At 36.7% G+C, this 15,625-nt stretch overlaps 2 protein-coding genes across 3 annotated transcripts; both read left to right on the top strand.

Annotated features, from left to right (window-relative positions):
* The first annotated feature begins 788 nt into the window (after positions 1 to 788).
* LOC122019807 (SMR domain-containing protein At5g58720-like) lies at positions 789 to 7,614 on the top strand. The gene is made up of 11 exons (XM_042577347.1): positions 789 to 1,426; positions 2,546 to 2,571; positions 3,531 to 3,686; positions 4,351 to 4,436; positions 4,693 to 4,907; positions 6,018 to 6,094; positions 6,185 to 6,241; positions 6,428 to 6,495; positions 6,576 to 6,682; positions 6,772 to 6,842; positions 7,222 to 7,614. Exons 1-11 carry the CDS (start codon positions 934 to 936, stop codon positions 7,342 to 7,344), a joined length of 1,479 nt encoding a protein of 492 aa, XP_042433281.1. The 5' UTR covers positions 789 to 933; the 3' UTR covers positions 7,345 to 7,614.
* Positions 7,615 to 8,405: 791 nt separating this feature from the next.
* On the top strand, positions 8,406 to 14,942 carry LOC122019973 (BTB/POZ domain-containing protein POB1-like). Of its 2 annotated transcripts, none has more exons than XM_042577643.1 (6): positions 8,406 to 8,828; positions 9,543 to 9,659; positions 11,678 to 11,793; positions 11,880 to 11,943; positions 13,523 to 13,802; positions 13,886 to 14,942. In XM_042577643.1, exons 1-6 carry the CDS (start codon positions 8,600 to 8,602, stop codon positions 14,709 to 14,711), a joined length of 1,632 nt encoding a protein of 543 aa, XP_042433577.1. In that variant the 5' UTR covers positions 8,406 to 8,599; the 3' UTR covers positions 14,712 to 14,942. The 2 variants fall into 2 exon arrangements, with proteins under 2 accessions (XP_042433577.1, XP_042433575.1); XM_042577641.1 differs by having other exon boundaries at positions 9,537 to 9,659.
* Positions 14,943 to 15,625: the final 683 nt, after the last annotated feature.

Raw genomic sequence — 15,625 nt, 5'->3', positions numbered from 1 at the left:
TAAGAGAAATATCAAATGAGACTTACCGAGTAGCTATCATAATATATAGAAGTTACCAATAATTATTATAATATATTTAGGATGAATTTAAAATTTAGAATTTAAGGATTATATAATGTAAAAACTATTGAATAGTTGTTATAATATATAGAAGCTATCAGGAACTATTATAATATGATGAATTTAAAATTTAAAATTTAGTATTGTAGCAACTATATATTAACTTTTACAATCATTTTAAAATATTTTTTAATAAAACTTAAATAATTTTGAATAAGTTTATAAATAATATTTTGATATAATAATATTTAGAAATTCTAAATCTGAAATTCTAAATTTATTCTAAATATATTGTAACAGATATTGATAGCCTTTATAATAACACTAAGTTAAAAAATATTTTTAGGATAAAAATATTGAAGGGCGCCTTTTATTTGATTTTATTTATTTATTTATTTAAAAAAAGGATGTTATGATTGGTAAAATTCTGGGCGTTTTTATATTTTTGCCCCAAAAAATTCTTCCAACCAAAGATTATCAAATAGACCCAAATTTTTAGATAGGTTTAATTGAACTAAATAACAGAAAATTTTTAAAACCGTTGAAGTTTAATTGAAATTATTAAGAAAATAATTTGTCATTACTAAAATTTGAAAAGGTAATTTTAAAAAAACTACTAAATTTTGGGACAATTTCGAAATTATTCAGTTAAGATTTATTTACACGGAAGCGAAACCAAATTTATCGGATTTTTTTTATGTCTATTGAAGTGATCCGAATCCGCAAATCCACTTTCCTGGCCAAAAGGGTTTCTGCGGTTGACGTGACGTCGAACGCGGACGCCGACGCCTCCGATTCCTCCTCGTGCTCGACGCGAATCCCTCGGCGGAGGAAGAGGCGGAAGGGCTAAGGGGAAGCAGCAACGCGGCGGCCATGAAACCCACGAAGAAGAATAGGAAGAGCAAGAAGAGGCGGAAACCCGCCGGATCCGATCTCCCCCAAGGGGCAGACGAGGCGAACGGCGACGACGGCGCCCGAGCACTGGAGTGGTTGATCGAGGCCTTTTCTTCGTCCGTATCCCTCGATCAGATTGATTCGGCGTACAGGGAGGCCGGATGCGACCCTTTCAAGGCGGCTGGCATCCTCGGCGCCCAGCTTGACGACCCCGGGGAGAAACTACCCGAGGGTAAGCGCGTCGGGGCTGTCCGGAAGCAGAAGAGAGCACCTGCGGCCACGGGGATAGTGCCGGATGTGATCGGAAAGGGTTATATTGGGTCCGTGAGGAGGAGCAGAGATGGCGGTAGTAATTTGCAATTTAAGGATGGCATGAAGAGGATGTACAGCGTGGAGGAGGCTGAACAGTTCTTGTGCTCCATGCTTGGAGATATGTCTGAGATTACCATGGCTGTTGTCAGGGATGTCTTAGGTGAGCGCTTGCCTTTGGTCAATTTTTTCTTTTGCCATTGATCAATATCTATATGTATGGCTGCTGTTGTCACCAAATATTTCATTACGGTATGGTAGTGGGTTCTTATCACTAAGTTACTATATCACTCCTACATTGATTATTTCGGACTAGAGAACGGAGAGGGAGAGGAAGGGAAGCCATAAGGTTGATTAGTTGATGATTGGATGGAAAAGAGGGAAATTTAGATGAGAAGAAATGAGAGGAAGAAATTGCCCTTGCTATCGATCTATCTCATTCTCTGCCTAATTCATCTTTCTTATGTCGCTTCCCACAAGTCCCCTGATTGCTGCTTACAAAATTTGACAAATTTCACATTCAACATAATTGCTGTTATCATATTCCACTTTCACCTCCGTGAATCAAGCCTTTTGTTCCTTGATTTGAGGCTTCTGCCTTGATTGTTGATATACAATGGCATGGGTTAGGAGGGAGGTATAGTCTATCATGGGCATGTTGGGGATAACAATGCACAATGCATAGAAATGCTGATATTGCTTCTCTCATAGCTGCTGTTCTGCCTCCACATGGTTGAGCAGCTTCTCACAACCATTTGCTAGCTTTTGTCCCTACTTGTTTGGGCATTACTTCTCTAAATCCTTTGTTGTGGCAAAACTTGTCACCTCGTGAACTAACATCTCGAGGTCGACATCCAATACCATTGTCAGTGATGAGTGAACACCATATTGGATCAACGGAGGCAATACCATCATTGTCTTTGTCCATTGGATGACTTTTTCCTCTGTGCTGCCCTACATTTGTGCAGAAATGAAATTGACCTTAATTCTTTCTACAGTATCTGTATCATCCACTGGTTCACTTCTATCTTCAATCATGTAAGAGTAATGATAGAAAGGAGCATTCAACACTTCTTTTTTATGATATCGGAACCCTCCTCCCAGGAAATAATAGAATTTGGTTTTAACCTCATTCTCATCAATTTTATAGGATTATATATTTTATGTTGAAATAGCTAACAAAGTGCGTTTGCAATCTTTTTTTAAATTCATATTTATTTTTGGCTCTCTGTCTCTGGTAAGTGGAAGTGTATAATTAGTTGCATATGTATCTCTTTTGCAGATCAATGCGGAAACAGTGTTGAAAAGGTATATACTAACTACTGCTCTTTTCTATATGTTTATTTTTTGGTTATTTCAAATGCTGGCCATTATTTATGTTTAGTTTGCAATGTTACTGCGTTAAAATAATTAATGTTGGACTCTTTTTGTACTTTATAATTCCTCTCGGCGTGTGTTAAAAATGAAGGACATGTGTTCATTTGGTGCACAGTCACACACCTTAACGGGTGGGTATCTGAACCATATTTGCTCTGCCTCACCCACCTTATTCTCATTTCTACTTTTAGCTTATACTGCCTTGTATGCCCTACCAGATTCCAAGTGATATAGTGCTAGAGAACAATTATTCTTTGTCAACTACCAAGACACATTTGAACTAGAGACAAATAGATCTATCATACCTGCAAGTCATGCTACTTATGCCAACCTTTATGCTGTTAGCATGTCACTTGGCAAATTCAGTGATTCTTAGCAATTTAAATATTGCTAACCAGAAGTGCTAGATACTTGGTGTTTGTTGTGCTACGGTCTGTTAGTCTCTATATAATTTTGACATCTATAATGAGAATCTGTACTTGCATCTTAATTAGGAAAATTTTAATAAAAAGGTGTTGAATTTTCATATGATATTGCCCAAATAATCAGCATAGAGCAATTTTAAGAACCCGATCTTTTTAATAAAGAAATTGACAATTTTATAGTTGATTCATTTAGCTTTTCTAGTTTTGGAAGCTCTGATTACTCATAGAATTTTTGGTTCTTTCATCTAAATGATTTTTGAGAGATCTTAAGTTTTACATGGGTGTGCAACCATATGCCCTACCTTAAAGGTGATACCACTCAAGAATAGGTCCTACAAGGAATGGCTTAATTTAATTTATTAAAATTATTGCCAGACCAGCATATATCAAAGAACAAATGTAGTTTCTGTTTTGTTTGATCATACTGATCTACTACTAGTTTTATTCAATTGATTGCTTTGGCAGGCTTTGGAGGCGTTACTTGACATATCAACTTCCTCATCGGACCAATTAAACCAAGGACCATATGAAAATGATGGCACATGCAGGAGAAACTATTCATGTAGTCGTCCTGAAGTAATTAGCAGAAGCCCTTCAGAGAATTCAATAAGTTTCTCCCAGGTGCTGGTTCAAGAGTTCTTTTAGAAATTCGTATTTTGCAATTGGAGATAAATTTTATTTACCTGAGTAATACAATAATGATTTGAATCCCGTGTCCATTGCTGGTGCACTTGTCTGACAATTGTCAAACATGCTTCTTTGAATGATACCTCTTCTAAAAAAGTTTGGCAGTACAATGACTGAACAGATGCATATAGATTGAACTTTCTGATAAAATGCCATCTTGGATTGTCACTTGGTGGTCTGGATGCCTATCATCTATTGAATAACCAGATTAGTGAAACTGAAGTTCTCATATGCAGGTCAAGTTTTATTTTGAGTTACACAAACCTCTGTTTACAATGATCTTGGATAAGCTTAGCAAACCAGCTATTTATGTTATTCCCATAAAGATAATATGGTCAATCAAGGATAACCTACAGGTTATAACAGTCTTCACTCTCTGCTTGAAGGATTTTAAATATGAATCATAAGATCTACTTTTATAGTGAGAAAATGATGGTAGTTCATTTTATTTGAGATGGCATATTTTGTGGAGCTGTAGCCATATTATCCTTTATTCCCTTTGATACCTAAGTTGATAGGTAGTTGTACATGATCATAGGTTTTAAAACAGAAGTTCTTGACAATGTTACATTTTTGTGATTTGGCAAATTTTTCTCAGTTAACAGATATGATATCAGACTCAGCATCGAATAGTCTGTCAGAAAAAGAGCATATCCCCCAAGTGTGCCATGCAAGTAGTAAGAGGTGAGCTTACAGGCATTCTTTATTCGAAATGACACTCTATTCTCCTTGTCTACTCAATTCAAGAACTTGATTACTAACCCCTTTCCATTTTCAGCTATGTTTAGTGCTTACTTTTCTTGTCATGTTTTTATCAATCTTCACTCTTTAAATCCACCTATTATTTGGACTGCTATGGCATTTGCTTATCCTGGTTATTCTAGCATGACAGTGACATGTTGGTTAATTTTTTCATTCATAACTACCTGAACTTCTGCAGGAATCATCCAAAGGTTCTTGCTGATTGTGAGATACCAATGCCGTATAATTATCTCCAACAACAAGTGCTGGAGTCATTGTTTAGAATTCCCAACTCTCCCACATGTGAACCTGGTCGTATGAATTGGAAAAAGGTAGTAGAGAAGGTGGAGTCTTTTGGTCAGGGGTTGGAGTTCTCTTCTTTAAGTATCAAAGATCAAGAAAATCTTACAATTGGTATATATAACTCTGTCTTGTTTACTTTTCCTAGTTTGTTAATTGACATACCTGTGAGAAGATGTGCAGTTGTTATTTACTTAAATGGAAGGATCCATTACTGCTTTTATGCTTCTCCTTTCATTGGTCTTGGAATGTGTAGCTTATGATCCTAACTAAAGAAGCCATGCCCTATATCTAACTCGCTCCCGATAAATTTTGTCCACATGGTAATATAAATTTTAGAACAAAGGATGAGAATGCATAGTGCTGGCAAGTTAAAAATATTCTTTTTCATTCCCATCCCACACAACACGCACACACACATAAAAATATAAGCTTATCCTTGATGAATCCTTAACCTTATTATTTTTAGATTAAGATTATGTAGGGCAAATGAGGTAACATAGGACAGGTGTCATGACCTTTTTTCCCCATTCCCACTTTGCATGTGGGTTTCAATTTCACATCTCATTCCCATCTCAATAATGTGGACGGGGTAAGGCAGGTTAGGGATGGATCAGTCTGGCTTGATAGGGGAATGGGAAATCGCCTGTCCTACTTATAACCTGATAGATGTGCATTTGCTTTTCACTTTCCTGTACTGGTTGGGTTTGTTTTCACTCAATTTTACTCATTTATCTCATTAGTCTCTTTCTTGCAAGTGAACCAATCTCATTTTAGTTCAAAGTTCAATTCAGTTTTGATTTTTTTGGTTATTTGGCAGGATATATTAAGGCATTGCTGCCGGAAAGTGTTAACAGAGGACTAGTTGCATTTTTACATAGTCCTATACCTTGTCCGCTTGACTTCTTAAAGTTGAGGATGTAGATGCATTTACTACTTGCTTTGGATGATCGCATTAGGTGTTAAGATTTGTATTTTTCTGCCATCGTTCTTCAATATGTACAAGAGGCATCTGTCCAGGCATCATTAGATGCTCAAATTTTTAGTGGCAATGTGATCATGCGAGTATTTGGGATTTCTCTTCCATTTACTTTCCCAAATTTAGACGAGTTAGAGGACTAAATGACCTGTTATGGTGCTTCTTAAGATTGCTTGGGTATTGCCAGACTATTGTTGATCAGTGCAACTTAATTTTATTACTCTGGCTCGTATCTTTTGACACAGGCAAAGAAGATATCTATCAGGTTTGTCGGGATACTTCAAAGAAGCATTGGGAGATGATGCAGGCATGCTACCAGAAAGTGAGATGCTTCTGTAGCAGCGATAGATCTATTTCATATTTAGCATATTAGTGTTGACATGCCTATTTCCATTTCCATTTGATTTCTTAGGCTGCAGTTGTTTATTCAAGAGGTCAGCGTGCCCATGCTTCTTTCCTGTCAGAAAAGGTGAATCTATTGAAAACTCAATGTTCATCGTAATTAGGCATTTATTCTGATATTAGATGTCCGTAATTGCTAATGATGGTATGATACAGTAGGTGACCAAAACATTATCCATTTTCACGAATCCTATTTTGAGATCTTTGGGTCCATTTCCTTTATTACTATAGCATGTGCATTGTATTTGATTAGGGGAAGTTCTTCCGAGATTTAGCACGGGAAGGAGATGAGCAAGCTAGCCGAGAGATTTTTGAAGCCAGGCAAGTGCATATTATCTTTCTTCCTTACCTTTTCTGCTGAATTAATAGGGCATTATTTATCAAGCCAATTTTGTTTGCAGGAACAAACATATTAAAAATGTTGTCACCATTGATTTACATGGGCAACACGTCAAACAAGCAATACGGCTTCTAAAGCTTCACTTGCTGTTGTTCACGTATATACCCTGTATGCATCTGCTGCTTCAACTATGTCGTAACATATTCGGATTCATTTGGTTCCTGTGAGTTTAATAATTTGCCTTTCTGCCCAAATAGCTGTTCAGTATCTTAAAGTTATCACTGGCTGTGGTGCTGATGTCGTCGGAAAGGGAAAAATGAAGCGCTCGGTGAGTTATTTCAGGGGTTCCATGTTTTTTTTACCCCCTTCTTTCTATATATTCAGTAAAAGCTTATAACCTACTGTACCCATGTCATTCTACTTTTTCATTTATCATCATTTCATCAAATCCTGTTTATCCTCGTTATTTGAAGCCGGCTATATAAATTTTATTCTCGAATGAGAATGAGATACTCCACAATGCACCAAAATACAAGTTAAGTTTTTATGGCCAAAGGTTTAGATAAATTTTGCAGTCTACCTGGTCCAATTAGAGGGGCCAGTTAATTTTCTTTACTGCAATTGATTCAAACTGAAAACTAAAGACTCAGAGATTATCTTATATTTGAAAAAATGCAGAGTAATCGACCTTGACATGCTCTTTATAGGTGCTTGCCCTTTCGAAGAAGGAAGGTATCGTGTGGACCGAAGAGAATGTAGGAACTCTTCTCCTCCATATCGGCGAACCAAAGCAGTACAGCTTTGTGGAATGCGATAGCGACTCCGACTAATTAGCTCATGTGACAAACTATGTGCAGTTCTACTGATGACAATTGGTATTGTAAGGTTGTTGTTTTATTCAAAAACATGTTTAACCTGTATCAGGCACAACTAAGAGGAGCATGCCTCCTTGACCCGCATTCAAGTTCCAATTCAACCACAACTTGGCGGTGTAGATTTTTGGGAAAAAAAAAACTAGGGTTTAGGGTACATGTATGATATCAATGACTAAGTGTGTACATAAAGTTTGTTGATTGTGGAATTATCATTTACCTTATTAATGCTTCATACAAAAAGGAGCAAGGATCAATGATGGAAAAGAAAAGAAGAGGAAAGGGGAAGGAAAAGGCAAGGAGAAATGGTGATATAGTCATGAGCTTGTTAGGCTATGGTTGCGACTTGCAACCGGTCTACAGCCGTGATTCATGTCTAGTCCACGATCGAGACTTGTGGCTAGTTTGCAATCGTGAACTCATCTTTGCTTGTCTTGCTTTTACATCAAGTAGAGAAAAGTATCGACTTTTACGAGATCCATTTTTTACTTTAGTCGTTATCATTTAGAGTAAACAGGGCATTAACTATATCGAAAGAAATAGATGACGAATAACGTGGAGGATTGATCGTAGCTATCGCCCTCTGTGAGGTACTTCAAACCTATGAGCCCGTTCTAAGTAAACATGACATGGCATAACAAACACTATCTCTTACTTTGAATCGATCAAATTCTAAAACCGTGCAGGACCAGCCGTTAGTGCATACCCTAATTAAATTTCCAATTAAAATAACCAAACCAAATCGGTTCATCATTATTGACCAACGAGTCAATTGACGTTGACCCATTCGACCAATGAAAAAGAACGAGGGCCCCTTCTAAAATAATAATAAAAAAGGTGTATTATTAAAGTATTTTAACTGAAATTTTGTTGCAAATAATTTACGGATTGTTTTATGAATTTATTTATTTTATTTTATGGTTTTATGATTTTAAAATTGGATAAAATTCTAATTTGGTCTTTGAAAGCAGGGTAGATATGTAAAAATAGCATATTTTATCTCATTATAAAATGAATCTTTAAAGCCTTCTTTTCCATTCCATTGTGTCGGCGTTGAAATCCCTCGATCGCTCCTCTCTTCTCTCTCTCCCCCGTCGTCGTCGCCGTCGTCGGGCCGCCGCCCCCGCTGCCGCTTATCCATCGGGAAGCAGGAAGCATCATATCGTTTTGGGATCGGCGTTGAGGAGTGTCCGGGGCCGATGCGTGGCGTCGAATGAGAGAAGCGAGAGGACTCGCTGATATCCTTGACCGTCGAGGGCCGGCGACTGGGACGATAATGGATCCTGAACCCTCCCACTCCTCTGCGGATCACAACTTCGAGTTCGCTTTCAATTCCAGCAACTTCTCCGACCGAGTCCTCCGGATCGAGGTCATGGCGGAGCCGCCGGATGCCGGTTCCAGCCATCGCAAGCGCAGGAGGGATGACGGACCCAAGGAAAAAGGTGAGGGAAACCTTTGGACTCTATTGGTTCGATTCCCCCAGTAGATCCCTACTCTTTATTATTTCTATTTTTTTTTTTTCGTTTCGATTCGATTGGTATGGTGTTTTGTTTCTGCATCCTTGTTCCGATTGAATTACAAGATTCCAATAAAGTCTTGCTTTATAATTCAATGTCGAATATTTGTAGGAATTTTGGGCATGATCGTCGAAGATGGGCTTTCGATCGTTATTGTTAATTATCACTATTTTTGGTGATAAATGATGGCATTTGCTTGCTGATAACCTCGTTGAACTGTTGATTACAATAACTCTGCTTCAATAATATATATAGGCATTGCGCTGCATTGATATTTTTGTCCTGTTTTCTTTGCCAATTGGGGCTTTCGTGACATTCGTAACTCGTTGCTAATGTGCTGAAAAATTGGTTGGTTAGATTTGTCAAGAAAGCAAAAAAAATCATCGATTCTAAATCTGAGGTATTTCTTAACATTAATGTAGAGGATCCACGCTAATTTTTTACCTTAATGCAAATATCAATTTCAACCTCTAATGTATAACTAACTGGATGCTCAGCCCGAAGGAATTTTTTTTTTTTTGCCAGAATCCTTAATTGTCTTTTTAGCACCGGAGTTTGCAAATTGCAGTTTGGAGCTTGTATCAATTGTTTTGTTGGTAATTATTTTATTTTATTTTATTTTTTTTGTTGTAGCACCAGAATTTTCAAAATACTGTTTGGAACTTGTATCAAATTGCCAGCCTGACACCCAAGAATGTGAAGAATATGAGAACCATGATGAAGATGATGAACCAACCTTTGAAGAATCTGCACCAGGTAAGATTCATGATGGTTTTATTCAGATATCTCCAACCCTACTTAGCATCAGGCTTGGATAGTTATGGTTGCTTCTATATATTAAACCCTCTTATATTTTGCCTTACATAATAAGCTTGTTTTAATTCTAATTATAATTTTCCTTAGCTTGCAAGCTAATTTTTATCAAGTTGAGCTAGGATTTAGCCAATTTGTATTGAAGAATTAACTTGAAACTTGACTTATCTAACTTTAGATTTTTAATTTCCAATCTCTAGCTCATCATGAGATTGTGTTTGGTTGGGCAGAGGCTTGATGATTCAAACATGGAATCTATCAGTTTAAATTCTTATTCAACTGCTGAAAAGGGTAAAAAATTGAATGCAGTGATTTGGCATAGGTTTCTCTATACGTACATGCTATAAGTTCGAGCTTGTTGACTTCAGCTATAAGTTGAACAACTCTTAATGTTGTGCCAACTTTCAATGAAATGTTTGTCAACCTTCATGCTGGCCAAATCCTTCGATCAGATTTTGATCCAACTCTTACCACCTTAAGCCATAATTCATTATCTTAGATGTTCAACCATTACCATCTTAAGCCATATAATTCATTGTCTCTAGATAGTCATCCGCATTGTTCTATGTTTCCAATATGTTTCTTACTGTTCTTGATAGCCTTTTCTTCAAGTTGGTGCATGAGCTTCTACAAAGCATTTGTTTGATTCTTGAGAATCTCAAAAGCTAACAGGTTCTTTTATCTTTTTTCTTAATGAAAATTAACAAAAGCCACTAAAATTGTCACTTTAAAGCTTGCCTCACAAAGTACCTGAATTTTATTCTTTCATAAATTGGAGACACTTACATGTATCTTGTCACTCCATTGAACTCCATATCACTAGTAATATTAAATTCAATTAAACTACTTTTAACTACATTAATTAGAGTTTTCTTTGTCTCTCTCTGATTTGTACGCAATCGATTCATCTTATCTAACTATAAATATGTTAGTTGTCATTGAAATCCTCTATTCCATCTCAACTTTTTTCAGTTTCATTTTATACTAATTGCGCCCTTATGCCTTTTTTTTTTCCAATAAGCCTTACATATCAATCTTATCATTCTCATCTTTGTTAAGTAGTTTTTTTGTGTGTGCTTGTCATTTTCTATCTGCCCAACACCTATATCCATAAAGTTTGGTAGGAGGACAACAACAACAACCAAACCTTATTCTACTAGGTGGGGTCGGCGAAGGGAACAACCTAGCATTAACATAATAGTTTAATGAATCCATTCATTGAATATTTGCCATAGTTTTAACGTTGGCGGGCAACCTAATGCAACCCTCCTCCTTTATTTGGGCTTGAGACCGGTCATGACTGGTTCGTCATGGGTGGAGATAAAGTTTGGTAGGGCATACCATAGAATTATAAAATTTTCCTTTTAGTTTAAGGAGAAGACAATGATGCACAGGAACCTGAGAACTTTCCATTTCTATCATCAATTCTTTATTCTATTAATTATTTCTCAATCATTATCTCCTCTTTTTGAATAATATATCCAAGATATCTAAAACATTTAATAAATTGCATTTCCATTCATCTTGACTGTTTGAGATCATTTTTTGTTGCTAAAGTGTCATTTTGTATATTCAGTTTTAGTTCTACTTGAACTTAAATCTACTTAAATTAAAATAATGTTAACATGCACCATGCCAAGTAGGCTTATCGTCAATATGATTGATGATTCATCTAGTGTCTAGTATATGCACAATTCATTTACATATGCAATATAAATCTATTTTACAAGAAATTTATAGTACTCTTGTACTGAAATCATTTTTCATCAAATGTCGGATGTGAATACGAGTACTTAATCTTGTATTTCTATTGAAAAATAATCTTGCAATTATCATGTTTCAAATTTTTCTTTGACAATACTACATTACTAGCTAGGGCAACTTTGTGACAAAGTTTTCATTGTTCTCATGATAATCTTTATTCTCTTGTTTGTGTTTTGATCAGCTTTATTTATTTGCAGGTGATGATTCAGAAAATAATGATTCCTCAAGCATGGGATCTCCACGGATTCTCAGAGTTAAATCTATTTATATTAGTTCTGCTATACTTGCTGCTAAAAGCCCATTCTTCTATAAGGTTAGCAGTGCCTGATACTGCCATACTTGAAATTTTTGTGATCATCTTTACTGATGTGGAATTTATTTCCCTATCTTCGATATTAGCTTTTTTCGAATGGCATGAAAGAATCTGATCTGCGACATGCGACACTAAGAATCAATGAATCAGGTAATTTCAAAGCACATCAAAGTTTTGTTCAATGCATGCTCATATGCATTCTAAGGCATATCATTGTGTCACTTGCCCATTTAGTACTTTATAATTCCTTGAGATTTTTGAACCAAGGAAATTCACATCACATTCTCTACCTCTTTCATTTGTTTAAGATATACATTTTTCTTCAGGATCACAAAATTAGAGAATTAGTTGACATTATATTTATTGTAGTATTCTTAAGAGTTGAATTTGGTTAAGGACATGATTGTTGCTCTTCTATATTGTGATAAGATACTAAGGCATGATAGGATTTCCTTTGCAATTTATCATGGTTTTTTTTTTTAAACTAAATGCGAGATTCTCAATATATGATAGGATTTCTTAACAATCTATTTCCCTAAACTTAGAGGTTCTAGTTAAAATAAGTGCTGCTTCATTTTAAATTTGTAAGTAATCAACTTTATCAGGTGAACATTAAAATTGACGCTTTCCTTTGGGGCTTAACCTGTCACTTTTCCTCGTATGCAAGCGTGCACAATGCTAATAAAAAAAATCTTTATTTCATAAGAAGAAATTGGAAGCATACAAATGCATTAATGATCAAAAGTTATTAAAGGGGAATGCAAATATGAAGTGGAGAACTCTGCTATGGTTAGAGATACAGAGGTGCATATACAAAGGTTGAGGAGATACTTCTACATCCATTCCCCACATGATAAGAGTTGTTGCATGATTCCTCAGAAGAAATATTTGGTACTGAGGAGCTGCAGATTTTGTTAGAAACCTAGTTGGATGAAAAGATAACAAGTCAGAGCTTTTGATCAAGGAACCATGTTGGGACTACTGATCATGGAGTTTTTTTTTATCAAATTTAATTGGAACAGATTATCTAATTACATGTGAGATTTGTCTAAAAGAAATGGTGTGGAATCTTTGTGAATGGCCTTTAGTTTGATTTTTTTTTTTTTTTGGCATAGACTTCCCAACTATCAACTTGGATATCGACTATGCTTTTATGGTTCACATGGGCAACTTAAGATTATAAGTTGTCTGTAGAAAAAGCCATTAAAAATAAGTCTGATGTGGTTTGGCTCAGCAATATGTGCTACTTACAACCTCTCTAGCTAATTGATCAACACAGGAAGTTCTAATGGAGTGGTCATGAAGGTTTTATGTTGATGCAAAGTGGGCAAGAGTCATTATTACAGGCAAGAAAGCCCTATATTCACCTGCAAGTATTGCACCATATTAATTATTAGCACCATTGGATATGGCAGATCCAGAAAAATTTTGCATGAAAATATTATAATCCATTATTTTGTTAAACTGTGTTGAATTCCCATTAAATTGGCGATTCTTTGTGTGTAAATATGTAAACTTGTTTCCCACTGGATGATCAAAATTGAGTTTCATGTGATTTGTTGGTTGGATCCACTAGAATTGGCCATTCTAGCCCCACTTCTCACTCTGTTCTCTTTATTTATTTTCTTATTTCCCATTGCATTGTTGGTTGGCTAGATTTCCTTCTGGTTTCCACTTGTACCTGTTTCTGGACATAAACCTTCATTCTTTTCCTTTTTAATTTAAACAGAGGAAGCTGCTCTCATGGAGCTCTTGAGTTTTATGTACAGTGGAAAGCTGTCGACTACTTCTCCAACACTTCTTTTGGATGTGCTAATGGCTGCTGATAAGTTTGAGGTTGTTTCATGCATGCGGCACTGTAGTCAGTTACTTAGAAGCTTGCCCATGACAACAGAATCTGCATTGTTGTATCTGGATCTACCTTGCAGTGTTTCGATGGCTTCCGCTGTCCAACCTTTGACTGATGCTGCTAAAGATTTCCTTGCCAATAGTTATAAGGACATTAACAAGTGAGTCAACATTTTTTACAACATTTAGCGATCTTGAAATACTAATACTTTCTAAACATGGAACTTGGAACTATCTATTTCAGGTTCCAAGATGAAATGATGAGTCTTCCCCTTTCTGGCATTGAGGCTATTCTTTCTAGTGATGACCTCCAAGTGGCATCAGAAGATGCTATATATGACTTTGTTCTCAAGTGGGCACGCACACAGTACACAGTGTTGGAAGAACGACGTGAAATCTTGAGTTCTCGCCTGCTTCACCATATCCGTTTTTCTCATATGACTTGCAGGAAACTCAGAAAAGTCCTCACATGCAACGACCTGGATCACGACCTTGCTTCCAAATTAGTAACTGAAGCACTCTTCTTCAAGGCCGAGGCTCCTCACAGGCAGCGGGCCCTTGCTGCTGACGAGTTAAACCACAAGCGTTTTGTGGAGAGGGCTTACAAGTATCGCCCACTGAAGGTGGTGGAATTTGATAAGCCCCACCCTCAATGCATTGTCTACCTGGATCTCAAGAGGGAGGAGTGCGCCAAACTGTTTCCATCAGGAAGGGTCTACTCTCAGGCATTCCATTTGGGTGGCCAGGGCTTCTTCCTCTCAGCTCATTGCAACTTGGATCAGCAGAGTTCATTCCACTGCTTTGGCCTTTTCCTAGGGATGCAAGAGAAAGGCTCCATCAGCTTCACAGTAGAATATGAGTTCGCTGCAAGAACTAACCCATCTGGAGAATTTGTGAGCAAGTACAAAGGCTTCTACACTTTTACCGGCGGGAAGGCAGTGGGCTACCGGAACTTATTTGGCATACAGTGGAGTTCTTTCATCGCCGAAGATAGCCCCTACTTCATCAACGGCACCCTACACTTGAGAGCTGAATTGACCATCAAACAGCCTCAACCACCTTTGCAATGATCGAATGTTAGGGTTGAGTGAAGTTCATGTAAAGCTGTCAATCTTACTGTACTCGTTAAAACTCTGCATGAAGAAGTTATGGTTTTATGTTAACAGTTGTGTTAGAGGAATCTTGAAAGTCCTCTTGATCTTGTCATGCTGCTCCTATTCGGTTTACAACCTTGGAACAATTGCTGGATGGATGTCATTTTAATTTCGAACCACTGCATAATTCACAATCTATTTAGTTCATTTTCATGCTTAATTTTCAGATGGAGTTTTTGTCAAGGATTACTTCATCACTAATCATAGGATCTCACTTGAATCTGTTTGCAGGAACTTTGAAAACCCTGGAAGTTACTTGCAAGTCTCTCATTCGATTGAAATCTTCTTCTGAATTGTTACAATTTGCAGATCTCTTGTACATATAATCCCCACCTATCCCAACAGTGATGTGGAGAAGATAGATTTCGTAAGCACTTGACAAGACTTCACAAAAGGTTTAAACAGATCAAAAACACTTAAGCTTCCTTATCATGATTTGATATTCCTCCATGGAAGTGATAACCACTCTACCTGTTCTTTTGCTGATCTTTTAGGGCTCAAAGTGACAAGTGGAATGATCTGCCCACTACCAGATCTCTCAGCAGCCGTCGAGTAGTCAAAATCAGGTACTCGTTTGATATGATTATGCCGTTTGTGGCAATATCTTATGCCACAACTTTATCAACTTTCAAACTACACTAAACTAGTTCAAATCCAATAATGGCAATCATTTCTTTTTTGGTTGACTTATAATTGCAATGATTAGAATACAGAAAACTTTTAAGTGATTAGTTGGAGTCAAAATGGTAGTTCTGTGAGGTGCATAGTAGGTGTGAGGGATACAGCAACAACTCTAACCAAAAGTATTGAGTAAAAATTGTTTATTGACT

Source organism: Zingiber officinale, chromosome 9A (assembly GCF_018446385.1).
Source record: "Zingiber officinale cultivar Zhangliang chromosome 9A, Zo_v1.1, whole genome shotgun sequence".
Classification (NCBI taxonomy): domain Eukaryota; kingdom Viridiplantae; phylum Streptophyta; class Magnoliopsida; order Zingiberales; family Zingiberaceae; genus Zingiber; species Zingiber officinale.
Note: the sequence above shows the minus strand (reverse complement) of the source record. Positions and strands in the feature narration are given on the sequence as shown.

What these genes read in the sequence shown, in the direction of transcription:
- LOC122019973 (XM_042577641.1), top strand. Translation starts at nt 8,600, where the DNA reads ATGAGAGAAGCGAGAGGACTCGCTGATATCCTTGACCGTCGAGGGCCG. An exon ending in CTTTGAAGAATCTGCACCAG is followed by an intron (nt 9,660 to 11,677) that starts GTAAGATTCATG and finishes ATTTATTTGCAG; the next exon opens with GTGATGATTCAGAAAATAAT. An exon ending in ACTAAGAATCAATGAATCAG is followed by an intron (nt 11,944 to 13,522) that starts GTAATTTCAAAG and finishes TAATTTAAACAG; the next exon opens with AGGAAGCTGCTCTCATGGAG.
- LOC122019807 (XM_042577347.1), top strand. Translation starts at nt 934, where the DNA reads ATGAAACCCACGAAGAAGAATAGGAAGAGCAAGAAGAGGCGGAAACCC. An exon ending in TGCAGGCATGCTACCAGAAA is followed by an intron (nt 6,095 to 6,184) that starts GTGAGATGCTTC and finishes TTGATTTCTTAG; the next exon opens with GCTGCAGTTGTTTATTCAAG. An exon ending in GTTGTTCACGTATATACCCT is followed by an intron (nt 6,683 to 6,771) that starts GTATGCATCTGC and finishes CTGCCCAAATAG; the next exon opens with CTGTTCAGTATCTTAAAGTT.